The sequence below is a fragment of the Aplidium turbinatum genome, chromosome 16, assembly GCF_918807975.1.
Source record: "Aplidium turbinatum chromosome 16, kaAplTurb1.1, whole genome shotgun sequence".
In the NCBI taxonomy this organism is placed as follows: domain Eukaryota; kingdom Metazoa; phylum Chordata; class Ascidiacea; order Aplousobranchia; family Polyclinidae; genus Aplidium; species Aplidium turbinatum.
Window position 1 is genome coordinate 13,160,781 of NC_137487.1, and position 16,059 is coordinate 13,176,839.

Below are 16,059 nucleotides of genomic sequence, written 5' to 3' on the forward strand. Positions count from 1 at the left end.
AACAAAATTGCAAAAACTTCAAGAACTTTACTCTGGCAGTTTCGATGACCGGGCCTGCATCATTGGTTCAAGTCTTTACATGTATGAGCAGCTGTCAGGATTAAACTTTCAAAAAGGCTTTCTTAGTCCGAAGTAAAATTTTCCGGGATCATCAAAACAACCTTCTATGCCACTATCACTATTTTTACGTTGTGTCCAATTCTGATCACGTAGTCAGTAATCGCCGAATGCTGTCTTTACTGTAAAAGCACAACAACCTCAACCAGTGGCGTAGCCAAGGGGGGGGGGGGGGGGGTTTGGGGGTTACAACCCCCCCTTTGGCACGCGTGTGACGTCACGATATAGAGAATGATGCTTTCAGTCTAAAAAAAAATTGCCTAATTTTAAACAAAATTGCATTAAAAGAGCGAGTTTTGCCAATACCAAACATTCAAACATCTCAGCCAGGAATTAGCAACAAGAAAAGACCGAGACTTAGCTTTATTTCCGAAAAATGCTGAAGAAAACATGATCTTATCCTTTTGCTATGCTACCGGACAGCACCATTTTACAGGAACATTCGTACCCACGTTTTTGTTGAAAATGCTCTCAGAATGCACCAAATTCAAAGTAATTTTTCAAAATTTTCTGGGGGAGGCCTCCCAGACCCCCCGCCGCTGGGTGGTCAAAACCCCCCATTTCAACATTCCTGGCTACGCTACTGACCTCAACTCAAATAGTATTGAATTGTTTAATCCGGCGAGCACTTTAGAGTACAACAACTGCAATACAAAAGTAGAAACGAAGTAACAAAGAAGATCTAAAAAAAATCAAACGCTCCTAATCGAGGGACGATAAATCGTCTATTTGATACATAAATTAATCACCAAACCAGCAATTACTGTTATTTTATGTAATTTTAGCTTAAAACAACGCAGTTGCTGGCTGATTTGTCTGAAGTAAAATCACAACGGATTTCAGTCAAATAACCCAATGCATCGCACTAGTTGCAGCAAGATGGGAGACAGTAACACTTCAAATTGCAAAGTAAAAAATAAACAAAATGATTGCAGCACAAAGAACGAGGCTCCATTTTTTTTTTGTCTTGACAAGGCCACGACGTCATTTCATTAAATATGACACTGCATAATTTAATTGTCTCTAATCCGCAATTTATAAGAAATAATCATCACACTCACATTGCAATGCACTCCACCAAATCTATAATCATTTAAGGAGTGAAAACTTCTGAAAATTCATAATTAATGGTTTGTCATCTTGATTATGACATGATCCAGCAATGCAATTGATGAAGCATTGAGGCAATAGAAGCTGAGGTTAAATACGTAGCATCTTTTTAGGCATAAAATATTAACATCAATCTGAATTTGATTGATACACTTTATATTTTTCCCAAAGATTCAAACAAATATATGTGAAATATGGAGTTAAAGTACATATATTTCTTGAAGGTTTGTTGACACAGGCTTGCAAGAATATTGAAAAATAAAACAACATAAAACATTATTCAAAAAAAAGGTTTGCTAATCCTGCTCAACAATTGCTTATAAATACCATCACACCATTGTACATAAAAACAAAATGAACAATAAATTAGACGTCACGATTCAACAGCACGTTTTTTAGAAAACTGTTACAATTCTCGCACAGGTCTTGGAGGACAACCCTCCAATCAGAATTGCTAGCCTCTCTTGCATCGATGAAATTATACAAGGGTTTCAGAATACATATTTAGCATATCAACTGAATCGGTACTATGCAGCGAACTTAAACCAGTGTCTGAGTCATTGTCATAGTTGCCAGGCACAACGTTCGACCTTTTAAGGTCGTTAACTGAAGATGGAGCATTATTTGCTCGTAGATCTCGACGGTTAATTTTCGAGGTATTACTTCCAACAAATGGTAAACATGGTGCTGAAGCAGGAGAAAACAGAGCGGGGGCCGCAAGTCCTGATTTTGGAAAAATGCCCGACGACGATCGACAACTGTTAAGATGTTTTTGTTGTACATTGGAAAAACTGAAGTTTTTGTCAAGTTTATCACTAACAAGATCGCAATGTGAATTGTGGATCACTGGCTGTTTTACGAAGTTATTCAAGTGACTGGGAAGGGAAGGAAGTCGGATTTCTCCTTTGCCAAAGCTGCTCGCTCGCTTTCCAAATGTTTGTGGAACAGCAGGAGCAGGTCGTTTGTGTCGGCTACTATTCCTGCGAATGAGCCTTTTTTGTTGCTCCAGATGATTTTGATCAAAAGTCGATGATGCGTTTATTCTGGGATTTACTGGCGTAGAACTTTGAATTGAAAAATTACTTTGATCTTCGGTTTGATTTACACTTGAAGGCGATCGCAAACTCTTCAAAGAAACCTTTGCAGCGTCTTCTGAGGTAGTCTTTCTTAGTAGTGGAAAAAAGAATCTTGATTTTTTGCTTCCTCTCATAACATTATCGCGGCGAAAGTACGCTGAAGAATGAGCTGTGTCTTGGCTTTCGTTGCCAATGGATATAGGCCGAGGGCTTCCGCCGTCGCAGCTGCTGTTTCTGCTTCCATTGTCGGTACTCGCGCTATCGCTGTTAGTGCTGCTTCCAGCAGAAGCGTTTCCTGAATCGTCAGTATTGCAGGAACTGTGATTGCGTGTGGAAGATAAGAGATCTTGTATTTGTTTTGAACTGGGGATGGTTGATTCTTGGTCTTGTTTATTGGTTAGAAGGTACCTGAAACTGACACCTGTAGGGATGGCATCCTCAGTGGAAATGATTGCTGACATTTCTTTTATTGAACCAACATTTAAGTTTTGAGATAACTCATCGTAATCACTGTCATTGCAATCGGGAATCGGGGGCATTGGTAAAAGTGATGTCATAGATTTGACAGCGGGTGGTGAAAATGGCATCTTTATTGAAGGAGAGGAAAGAGGAAGTTCAGAAACATTTGATAGAATTCCAGCGTGTTTTAACCAATGGGGTGGCATGGACGGTACATCCGTACATTGTGGATGAACCTGATGCTGCAGTTCCTGTTTGCAATGTTCACACCAAAGCCATGGAGATAATGCATGATGCAATGCCGTGGTGGTAGGTGACATTGGATTAAAATTTTGTAAATTATGCTCGCTGCTCAGTGGCTGGTGAATTTCTTTTTGAATAGGTTGACTTTCACTACGCATGTGGTTAGTGGTGTCCATATCTGCGCATGACGCTAAGTATTGTTGTAAGAAAACTTCATCGTCATAAGCAACCAGCAGTTCCCCATAGTCTTCCCATAACTGAGGAGGAATTCCCTCTGAAGATTGTGCAATTTCCCGAACCAAACTCAATAGAGATTCTCCCTTCGACTGTAATGTAAATAAACAAATTGGATATTTGCAAAAAACTCTAGCATCTCCAACCCCAACTGTTAAAATCAAATAACTACCATCGTTTGTGAACAACAGAGTTTATTTGTAAAATAGAAAATTAATGGCTATGTAGCATGAGAAAATGAACAGTTTACATGTCAGTTTTGTGGTATATGTATTGAAAACCAGTGATACCGCTTTATAGGTTGAAGCAAACGGGCTTCATAACATTATAAACTATATAAGTAAATAAATAATTGTACAACAATAAACCCGCTTTTGGAATTTGGAACAAAACAGATGGTTAAAAAATTATCTTGGAATATAAAACCTGATTGTGGAAGCCAGGGTTTTACCATTGACGATGAAAATGTCCAATAAAGTAAAAGTACAAACAATGCATACCTGCAATAATCGTTGGGAAGAACACATCAGTTGATTTACTTCCTCCAGTTCAGTAGAGAGGCGCAAGTTCAAGTACAAGTTTGCTTCTAATTCAGTTCTCGATCGTTCAACTTCCAAAGCTCCTTTGACGTCACCTTGATTGTTCTTAGAACTGTCCTCAGATAGAGAACTAGATGTCTTACTAGTGCCAGTGGATACCAGCAAAGAACCTTCTTCCTCGTCACTGGAATTGGTTTCATCATCGGCAGTCTCTAGTCCTAATGTTGTTGCCGTTGATTGGTTCTTTTGAGGTATCAGAAGGTCACTGGATGATTTCCACGGTTCGTCTCGGATGTCTTGCAATGTAATCTCGGCACGACGTTTGCATTCCTCGATGCGCATTTGAATATCGACAACACGCTCACAAGCTTCAATGTATTCTGCGAGAGATTCTTGGTCTTCACATTCGCTTATCCATTGGGTTGAGCACGTTGGAGACGAAACTGCTTGACTTTGCTGATCTGGAAGAACTCTGCAAGGACCAGCTTCTTTGGAATCAACGGATCCAGAAAGATAAGTATCCTGTAAAATGGAATTTATGTTTAAACTTTTGATTTGCTTTCACCATCATCGAAAAGGTAATAAATTACGTATGATAACTCGCTACATAAATAGTAGGCTGCATTATCAAAAGATTCAAAAAGTTTACAAACATACCTGTACATAGTTTTTTCCTTGTGTTTGTGTTCTCCATCTGTGCACTTGAGCTTCTATTCTTTCAATTTCTTCATCTGTTGATTTAGTTTTCTGATCTGCAGATTGAAGAACTTGGTCTTGTGATAGCACCAGTTGTTTCAACTGTTCTAACGTCTTTTGTGAGGTCGATTCTGCACAAAAACAAACACGGGATCATTGCTTTGTAAAGTAAATACGAATTGCGTTACCTAATATGAAAGAAATATGTGTGGAGTTTAATCCTTTCCTGCTTATCGTGCATTGCAAACAATGAGCTGGAATAATCCATGATAAGCTGCCAGGTAGGAACGTGCTTTATCGAAATGTCCATCATCTCTAGCTACTGGTCGAAATCATCAGATTACTTCAGCACACACATATGTTGATAAATGAGCTTTTTAAAAATACGCAATGAAAAGAGCAACCATTCTAATGTTTGCAAACAGTGTGCAATCTGCTACTTGCAGGTTTGTAAGAAAAACGTAATGCAACATGATGTTCTGCATTGCTGCTCACCCCACAATAATGAGAAAATAAGTGAGGTCAATGTGATGGAAGTAATAAGAAACAAGTTACTATTGCAGGCGAACAGTCATATTTTGCGTTAGACTAAAAATTCCACTGGTTCTTGTTGCTAAACACTTCTCGCGTTAGAAAGGAATTGAAAATAATGGTTAATATAAAGTAAAAAAAAAAAGTTTTATACACTTTTACACCGCAGTAACAGAATTTTTAGCATATCATTCTAATGCAATGAAGCCTATAACTTCAGCTAATATCTCTGCAATTCATTTTACCATCAAGAAATATTTGGTTACGTATAGTCTACGTTCACCTACTTGATATTGGTCTCTATTTTGAATAGAACACTTAATGTAGCCTACTTGTGAACTTTCAACACAACTTTTTTATCATTTTTCACATGACCAAATTTATACTTTGGAACTTTTACATTTTTTTCTTATATGAAATTATCGTTACACCAACGTGTATAGCCTACACCCTGTCATCGATGTCGTTGCAACAAAGAGTGAAGATATTCCGTTGCGTGCAACAAGAGTTAATAATGGTAAGTGCTAAAATATGTCTTATCAAAACCACGTACTGTACTTCAATATTACTTGACACACAATGGCCGGGTTAAAAAGGCGTGGACAGCGCGCCGCTTATAATTTTGGTTGTTTTTTGCCTACACGCATACAACAGATCATTGATATGGTTATGTAGACCAACGTGAGAATCTGTAACATAGCTATTATCTCCATTTCAGCAACCTAAATGTACATTTTAGTGGGATCGCTTGAGTATTAAGAAGCTCTAATGAAAACTCTATGCATGTGTATGACTTCTGAAAACGTTTGGTTGTTGGGCAATGACAACATTAGTTGCTCTAACTGAGCATGTAATACAAATCTAAAACCTTAATTCTTTGTTTAAACTTACACTACATCAAAATAAACTTACACCATCTTGGCTTTCTATGCTACTTATTGCAAAACTGCTTAATCTAATGAATATTAACGGAATTTGAAGCGTAGCTATTGTGCTAAAGCAGTTATCATTCATTTGTGGTTAATCTAAATTGAAAATTAAATAAAATGATCATATATCAAGAATTTTAACTTGAGCTTTTTTAAACTGAAACAGCGCAAACTACAATAATTCTATTGTTTTCTAAAAAAAACGCTTGTTTCAACCAAAAGTATATAACATGGTTCAAAACGTAACTCTGTGAACACATAAAACTTGACTAAGTTACGATCTTTTTCATCGTTTGGAGAAACAGAATGATAATTATACGATATGGTTAAAGCGTAGTTGTTGGTGTACTGCGAAAGAGTTAACCAGGGTGGAAGAATATGTTAGCGAGTTTTTCACACAGTTACACAACGAGCACATAAAAGCGACGAAAGACGTTCTTCAAAAATTTAAATTGCCGTGCCCCACTAAAGATCTGCACTGTCGATAGCGTTTTACAGCAAGGCTTTTCCATCATTAACCTCACATGAAAATCAACACCTACTTTAAAAATGTTTTCCTTTTTATAGAGCTTTTACTTTTTCAGCTAAGTTTAACTTCTCATGAGAAAGTTTATTAAGAACACCATAACAGAGCAAAGTAACTGAAAAGACCTCCGCGTATAAAGTATAGGGTTGGGTTGGTGTTAAAAAATCGAACTTTAATCCGCGTGTTCTTTTAATGGGAAGTGTTGACGTATTGTATCGTTTCTTTTGAAATATTTTGTTATGCCGGATTTGCAAACGGATATCCATGTTTAAGCAGAAATAACTAATGTTTAAAAAAAAAAACTGCTAAGTTTTGCAAAAATATTAATTTTTATTCAAATTTTAAGTTGATGTTTTTCCTTTATACTTTTTATACAAGAAATAGGTCACAAGCCCATAACAAACACAACTTCAATAATAGCGAATAATAATCTACTTGGAAGTGTCTGAATTATTTGTTTTCTAACAAATAATTGCAGCATCTCACTCAATACATTGGCTGATACCAGCGATAACTTTATCTTCACTTTACTATAGCAATATCGTGTTTGATTTCAGGTAATCCCGGTAGCTTTTCTGGAGAGGCAAACACTAGACAGCTGAAGTGCCACAAGCTAACAAATAAACTGTTAATTTTTGCACTTTTGACTTGTGTTGACATCCGGGAATTTACGAAGCCACATTATCATCCAAGAAATAACTACAATGTAAAAAGAAAATAATTGGGTATCACGACTTGCATATTTTACAAACAGCAAAGAGTGCAATGCTAATATTTGAGGTAGCATGGTTTGTCAATTGATGATAAGCTGTTTTTTAACTACAAAATATCGGCTTTGGTGAAGCAACGTATTCCAATGTTGCATTGGCCTAAAGTTTTAAACTTTCCATCAGCGAAACTCAAGTTCCTTAAATCACTACTTTTTTTAACAGTTCAAAAGCTAGGATAACCTACTTGCTTGCAGAAAGCCTTGTACTCTTAGCGATAGATATTTATTAGGGGCAACAAGGTTAATAGGGATGGGGGCGCCAATACGTGCTTAAGCCAAATAGACATACAGTCCACTAATGGAAATACCTAAAAATCAATATCTAAGTAAACTATGCTGTGACATATTTGTAAATGACCATAGTGTTTGCATACGGTTATCACTGAAGTGTTTACATTTATTTTACACCAGAAATACTGCTGAATTTTAGTTTCATAAAGAACATCAAATAGGTAAAATATTAACAATTCAGTTCGTGCATTTTTTTGAATGATGTTTTACTTCTTGTTAATTCCAATTGCAACAACGCATGAATATTTTTTTGTGAATTTTTTCTATTACATAAAAAATGAAGGTTTATTTCCGTTCCTTAGGAGATGGACTGTAAGCTGCCCGCCGACACTTTATCTTTAAAGTTCTCTAGTGATACGAAGTGCTCTCACTATTGTTTTTCTTGCGTTAATAAAATCGCCTACGTATGTTATTGTTGGCAAAGGAAAAAGTTGTCTCCTTTCGGATATGAACGATATCAAAGAGAGTTACTAAGCGATGGAAGACTGTTATGACAACCGTATCAGGAAATATTTCATAGGTTACACATGGCCATAAACTTGCGCAAGATTAGCTGTAAAGTGTGGAAATACAAAGCTTCGATATGTTTAAGCACACACACCATATCCGCCAAACTTCCCACTACACTTTCTCGAGTTACTGAGGCAACGGTAGCTGTTGTTAACATCGAGTATTACACGCTTAACTCAGACATCAAAGTCTGCGCACAACGAGATAGTGTAGTTTGTTATCACATGACGGGATCATCATTTGATAGGATCATGGTTTTTCGTAGACTCACTTTTGCTGTATATGAATTAGAAAAACGTTTCCACAACAAAATGATACAAACGCAGGACTTCAAGGAGTCACTGATCAGCACATGTGTTCTCGAACGGCAACACGCGTAAATAAATAAGCAAGATATTATTAGAAAGATACCAGTTGTCCACGCGCAATCGCTGTTTTCAACAGTAAAGATGCGTTGTACTTTAAAACAGAACAAAAATTTGACTTTTGGTCTTTGAAACAGCCAATAATTTTATAACAGCAGGCCATATTCTAATAAATGTAATTTAAGTTTTATAGGGCAGCCATACAAGGAACTTAACCTTGCTCTGGTGGGCTCAATTTGCACAAATTTAAAACAAAACGAAGAAGAGAACTGCAAATACTTTTCTGATCTTTTGATTAGTGTTATTAATAGATTTGTGCAAAACTTCTGACACTTATAATAAGTTCGTTTTATACTTATGCTGTGAGTCATTGCATTCTGCACTTGACCTCTTAAATGTCTCTACTTATCAATCTTGCGTTTGTGTTAAAGAATATTTGTTGACCCATCGCAATAGATCAAGATCTGATTGTTTCTTGCCTTATTTTAATCTGATACCAAAGCATAACGAATTACGGTTGGCTTGTTTTAGCAGTTTTCACGCTTGATCTAACTAGCATTGTCAGTGGTCAATCAAGTAAGCCAAAGCTGCTTTTCTGTCACCATTCCGCCATTGCAACTTGGAATATTTTTACAAGTTTAGGCCTACCATGTTTTTTAAACAGGCCATTTTTTTCAGATAGGCTACCGTTGCATGTCTCCCCTTTGTTTCATTCATTTGTGTTGTCAAAGAATTTCAAATGTGTATTTTTATTGATATAAAAAGCTACCAAAGCTTCCAATCTAATCCCACATCTACTGTAAAACTGATTGAATGAAATGTATGTCTTCATTCGTTAGATGACAGCAAAGCATCTAAATTACAATTTGCTTTAGTTGCTTCTGAAGACTTAAGATATTTTGATTTGTGAAAAGTATATTATCACATTTTTTCAATTCAGTTGTATTTAGGCGTTTCTCTGCCTACCCTTAACAAACCCAATGTCTTATTGCATCAAGAATTTATTACCTTCTATTTTTTTGTAAAGAAATGACAAAAAAGCGTAATTTTGTTTTTTGTAAACGTGAGCTGTTCCTTTTCAACCACACAATTGCATATTCACATTTCAAGATTGCTATTCTCTTGGTAAACTCAGCGGGTAATAATGACTAGTTTTTGTTCTACAAGATATGCGTTTTAATGACGCCTAGATTTAAACCTTCGGTTGATTTACACATAATTAATTAGAGGCGATTATTATTGAAAATATTCATTGAAGTTAATTGGATTGCTTTTAAAGTTTTTTATCGCATTTGTTCACAATCCCATTTAGGTTTTCATTTTCACAATTCTAGACCTGATGTCTGAAAGAGGATGAAATAACGTAATCTCTAATCTGGTCAGTGATAAACAAAGGGACAAATTACAACTAGCGCTTTGATTAAAAAAGACTACAAACTGTTTTGTTTATCGATTACGTCTCAAATCTTTATTTTGTATGCTGTCGTTATCCAAGTTGCAGTTGTGTTTGTGGATAACTCACATCGCTTGCCACACACGAACACACACGTAACATTTTTGTTATCTTCCTTATTTCCAGCCAATCAGGTGCCTTGCAGATCGTACCGCTTTCTGATTAATGGCAATTGCAATAAAAAAATTGAAATTTACTAAATTTAAAAAATGAATGACAGTAACTAGAAATTTCCGGTAAGATACAATAATCAACGCTTTTTCATTAAAACTATAACCGGAAATTGATACGTCTTTTTACAGTAGTATACTCGTCATTTGGTAAAATCTGCATTTAAGCCGGAGGCAGCCAATACCAAAATAACCACAACTTACCTTCCATTGAATTAGTGGCTTTGCAAGGCATTGCTTGAGACGACTTCTGACATTCCTTAGTTGCTGATACTCCGTCTTCCACGGGTTCATGTTCGGACGTAGTGATGGAAGCTTGTGCGGTGCGTTTGTTTTGGTCTTGTAAAGCAGTTTTTTTACTTCCAATGAGATTTCCTTTTACTGGTGTTGGTTTACTGAAAAGTTTTGCATTGCTTTTATGTGAGGTATTGGCATCTTTCAAACTATCTCTGGTTTTTAAAGCAGCAGATTTGGAATGAGTAGCCGATGGTTGTGAAGTCTTCTTTTTTTTCTTAAAAGATCCAATGAAACTCTGAGAAAGTGAAGGCCCAGTTACTTTTTTGAAAAGCTTTGAAGCTTTTGATTTTTCGCTTGTTGCAGCTTTTGCTGCTGCCTGCGCAGCAGCCGCAGCAGCCCGTTTGACAAAAAAACTTTCATTGTAAATATCAGCACTGCTTGAAGTCTCGCTGCTGCTTGTTCCACTAAAACTGCTTGCGTTTGAAGTTTCACTGCAGGTTGTTGTACCGCTGCTAGAGTCTGTGCCGTTTGTGATGCTTCCAGAAGTCTTTGCGCCACAGTATCGATTGACATAAGGACGAATTGACATCGGGTACTGAGTGATGTGTTCTCGGGAAACCGATGCTCCAAATTCGGCCAAAATGGAAATTTCGTCGTCGGCATCCTCTCCTTCGCTGTGAGACTCGCAATCAATTTCTGACACTGTGCTGGGTGTCCCCGTGGATGTTGTCGTACTATCTGTACTATATCGGCTGCTACGTGCTCCATGTCTGCGGGATTTTGATACGCGACCATGCCGTTTACGACTGTGATGTCGCCGTTGCCTTGAACTTGACCGTTGTTTTGATGGTGATGAAGGGTGGTGATGAATTTCGAGTTTTTGCTGGGCAGATAACACTACGTTCTGGTCTGAAAAGTCATCGGAATCCTCTTGCATTAATGATCGTCGTCTGTGATGTGGTCGGCGGTAAGTACAGCGTTCTTTGTTAAATTTCTTGTTGTCGAATGCAGTTCGCATGAATTTACTTTCATGCCTGAGAATGCATTCGGGGCCTGTTACAACACCATCCACAAATTGTTCTTTGCTCAAAGTGATGTTGGAATTGTCATTTGTCTTTTGGCGGGAAGACGTGGCTCTATCTCCAACTGTGCCGTTTCGCTCAGTAGAACGCGGAGATTGCTTTCCGGAGTTATTGTTATCGTCGATATTTTCTTTTGTGTGCTGATTTAATACCGCCCGCTGATATTGCATTATACTTCGTCTTATACGCTTTTTTTGTCCGTGTGAAAGCTTATGCAGGAAATGAGACGGATCAGCCGGCGATCTCTGCTGTTCGTGGCTCATCATATTGATCAAATTGTTATATCGGTTTGGTGAAATATCTTCACTGTCATTCGTGACAACACGAAAGCGTTTGTTTTTATCTTTTTTCAAAGTGAATTTCACGTGACATTGTTCTTTTCCCCATGCTTGCCAGACTGCCAAGATCCGGGTCTGAGGTGGCAATGACTTTTCGCAGCCACGCCAGTTTTCAACAATCACATGGCTTTGTATCAGCTCGTGAATGTCTGTTGTATCGCTGATATCAAGGTCACCAGGATGACAGTCTTCGTCCGTCTTTGTCGCGATGTTACTTTCAGTTTTACAGTCTTTCAATAAAGCTTCCAATACATCCTCACATGTGGTCTTGCGAGTAAGTCCTGATATTTCTTTATCTTCGCTGCCAACACGAACTGTGATTGCAGTCATAACGTAACTTTTTATTCAACTAATTTTAGTGAAGTAGATGTTTTTTATAATACATTTAAATTACGTCTTCACAAGACAAAATAATAGAAAAGGTCAAAACGTATAAAAAAGTTTATTAAAACAAGAAAAAACTTTCTTTTACTGAACTGACAAGCAACTAAATCGTTCACTAGTTTAGCTTTGCCGAAACTGGTTAGCTGCGCTTGACCTGTCATAATCCGTTTTCTGAAATAAACCGCATTTTTAAATAGTTTATTTTAACAATATTGTTTGGTACATCCAGAAAAACTTTAGAAATACACTCCGCTGTCTAATGCTTGTTAAGATGTTTAAACTTTAAGCTTGTTTAGTTTTTACGAGATTACTTCCTGTTCTTGCCAAGTACACTTCGTATATTTACGAAATATACTGAAACACCAAAAAAACAACTTTAGCACTGAATTTAAAGGCAACCAACGACCAACTTATAACTTTCAAACTGACAAGACAAAGTGTGTGAATCGCAAAATAGTGTTCAGGCTTTGCCTTTTTCGTCACAATTCGATTCGTTTTTCCCATTCAAGAGAGAATGCCTTTTTCGATTTTTGTCCCACGTAAACCGCCGCATTTGATTTGATCCGCAATTTGGTACTTGGTTCTTTTGCTCAATAATTGTCAGCGTTCTAATTATGCTGTCTTAAATTTGGCAGAAAATCAATTCTTTTTGTCATTTCGTATGTGTGTGCATTAGTGTGCTGTATGTACATTGTACAACAGTGGCGTATATTTAGGGTGTTCAAGGTGTTCACTGAACACCCCAAGGAATCCAGAAAAAAAGAAAATTTCCATCGGTTGTCGATGTTCTTTACTTTCATGATATTCTAACATCTTGCTGCATGCTGATTGCTTTCTTTTCAATTGCAAAACTCGTTCCCTTCTAATTTTAATACTCCAACGTTTGAGGTCATTGCCTTTAATTTTTTTCGGTCATTACCTTTAAGCTGGGTGTGCACTGACAGCTTGGCGAGTGCTATTTAAAATAAACAATTAAGAAAAATGACGTCACAAGGCAGCGAAAACAGCAATGGTTTTAGGTCAGCCAGGCTGTGCACTCGCTGATCTGAACACCTTAGCGCGTCATTGGGGGAATCCCACGCAATAGCAAGTTTTAGCTTGTTTAGATTAGAGTTTGAGGTGATCAGAGTTGGAAACAAGATAAGATAAAATGTTTTTTATGCACCAAGTGCCAGTAAATTAGGACTAGCTTGTCTGAATCTGCAACAAAGCTTATGGCAACAGCTTTATTTTCTTGTTTATTATCGAGTTGCTTTGCTATTGTTTTAACTTTCACCTGTTTGTTTTTAATTCGTTTGTACATTTCTCAAGGTGTTGCGACCGTGCCTAATCCTTGCATGAAGTAAATCATTTCCATCTCGAGCACGTTTTAACTTTTGCGTTTTTTCAGACTCCTGCTGTGTTATGGCAAGTAATATTGTTCGTTTTGATGGTCGGAAATAAAAACTGAACTGAAGTATGTGACTTATTGATTTATTGATTGAATCTTTATCCTCGGACTGGGAAAGCTTCTTGAAGAGCTTAATCCTGGCAGTTTCGCATACTTGTAGAGGCTTTGAATCATTGACGCAGGCCCGGTCACCGAGATTGACAGAATGAAGTTTCCGATTGTTGAATTCTTGTTGCCAGGGAATTATTCCATCCATTAGATGCCGCTGAATGGAGAGCAGTCCTTAGAATGCGTTGCTCAAGCGCACACCCCGAGAGTCGAACCAGCGCCGCCTGATCTTGAAGCTTCTTCGTTCCAGAAGTCACGCGCTAACCAACTGAGCTATCGGGGCGGGGCGGACTTCACAAATGCAACTTAATGTTTGATATTATTAAGTCTTTCATTCAATAGGCGCTGTCAAATAAATATCTATTTTGTATTCTTCTCCATTCCGACAACATTATTTTTGTCAGTTCTGTTCATGTTCAGAATTTGTGCTGAAAATGCTCTCAGAACGCACCAATTTCAATGTTAATTTTAAAAATTTTCTGGGAGAGGCCCCCCAGACCCCCCGCTGTTGCTTTGCCGTCACTGAACACCCTGTCAAAGTGGTCACGGTACGCCACTGTTGTACAATTACACAACTGCACATTCCATCATCTGTTTAATATGTTGCAACATAGTTCCGCATCAGAAAAATCTTTTCTGCAACAAAACAGCAACATTTTTTGTTGACGTGGAGGCTTTATGAGAAGTCTACATGCTGGGTAGGGTGGAGTGAAAACACTTTTTTCCTCATTTTGCTTAGCTTGGGGTTGGAAAACTTGCCAATTACTACCAAAAACAGTTGTGCAAAATTAGAATGTAATCTGACGACATCTTGATCTGCCACCAGCCACTTGAAAATTTACTATTTCCTTCTACATTAGGGTGGATCAATTTAGGGGGTGTAAAAATTTTTTTCTCATTTTGCTTAGCTTGGGTAGCCAAAACTTGCCATTGGGTATATAGAACACTGTGTTAAAAGTATATTTCGATCGAACAAATTTTTGATCTGCAACCAGGCCATTACTTATCGACTAAAAACGCAAAAATACATGCAAATGTGTTTGAATTTGACGTTAGCATAGAGATTTATTGCAATGCAATGGACATGATAATATGCATCAAACTTCCTCGCTTTAGATCAGTGGTTCCCAACCTGGGGTTCGCGGACCCCTTGGGGGTCCGTGAGAAAGCATTTGGGGGTCCGTGATTACCTTGATGAATTTTGGAACAAAAAACGAAAAGCGATCTTTTTACTTTCATTTCTCTTTTTAAATGCAAATGTGTCAAGCTCAAGCCCGCGAGAATAAATTGTAGGCTACCGGCATGCATTCAAATAAATCTAACTGCTGTTTACAGTGTGTACATTGACCTTAAACTACATCTCCACAACGCATGTCGATTACAGTCAAATCAGGATTGGCTCGTCTATTACGTTATAGCTCGTGTATTATCGCCTGGACGTTGAAGATGACATGCGTGTTGCATTGTCAAAAACTCAACCACAGTTCAGTCGTTTAGTTCAGGAAAGGCAACAACAGCCCTCTCATTAAATTTGCTTACGTTGAAAAAGTTTCGGCATGGCACTTTGGGTCACCTTAATATTCAAATACTGCTAACATTTCTTGAACAATTCATTCATTTTTTTATTTGAGCAACTGTTTAACCTGATATTTGCCGCAGGAGTCATAACGGCAATGCAATATGACACAGTACAGTAGTTGAGTAGCATAATTACAATAGTCAATAGTATGTTAATTGAGTTTCAGGCCAAATTTAGGTAGGGGTCCGCAGAATTAATAATTTGTCTAAAGGGGTCCGTGACAACAAAAAGGTTGGGAACCACTGCTTTAGATGAAATACTCACGTTTCGATTCGAACTTGGGCATTTCTTGTCGTGATTCAATGCGTGAGCGTATAAATCCATCTCGCGAATTAACCCCGCACACCGCTGCTGAAGCTTCCGTCACCAACTTGACGCACCTTTCCACCACCAGTGTGTGACACGGAAATTGAGGAAATAAAAGTTCTGGAGTGTCCTTAGCTGTCGTAGTTCTTTGTACCCATGTTTCTTGTTACAGGAGTCTCGGTAAGATTGAGAGCCTGCCAGTCAACCATATCGTAGGATTCGTTGGCGTCTAACTTTAATGGGCGGAATGCAGAATCGTCGCATTGTTCTCTATTCGCGATGGCTTGATCGAGCTTTCTGAATTTACTTGAGTCCAAGCTCACGGACTATCACTACCAATGGAAAATGTAAGGTGGCAAATAAGAATCACGCCCTTGCAGTGAAGCAGGAATTCAGCTGGCTCTGGAACGCCCCAAGCGCAGATGTCCATTTGTCAGCCCCCTTCAGCACCAAGAGAACTTGCATCTGTCATTAAACAAGTTAAAAATGGGAAAACACCAAGGGCCCGATAATATCCCTCCAGAATTCTTAAGGCACTGTGGTCCCAAATGTTTGGCACGGTTGAAAAGCTTCTATTCTGCCTGCCTGACCCTCCAGACCATACCTAAAATCTGGCG

The 16,059-nt window shown here is 37.9% G+C and overlaps 1 protein-coding gene across 1 annotated transcript; it reads right to left on the minus strand.

The window, feature by feature from the left end:
• Positions 1-716: 716 nt before the first annotated feature.
• On the minus strand, positions 717-12,005 carry LOC145785436 (uncharacterized). The gene is made up of 4 exons (XM_082597093.1): positions 10,223-12,005; positions 4,436-4,605; positions 3,740-4,300; positions 717-3,331 (listed from the first exon to the last, which is right to left on the minus strand). The coding sequence occupies exons 1-4, from the start codon at positions 12,003-12,005 to the stop codon at positions 1,706-1,708; spliced, it is 4,140 nt and encodes a 1,379-aa protein (XP_082453219.1). The 3' UTR covers positions 717-1,705.
• Between the last annotated feature and the right edge of the window lie 4,054 nt (positions 12,006-16,059).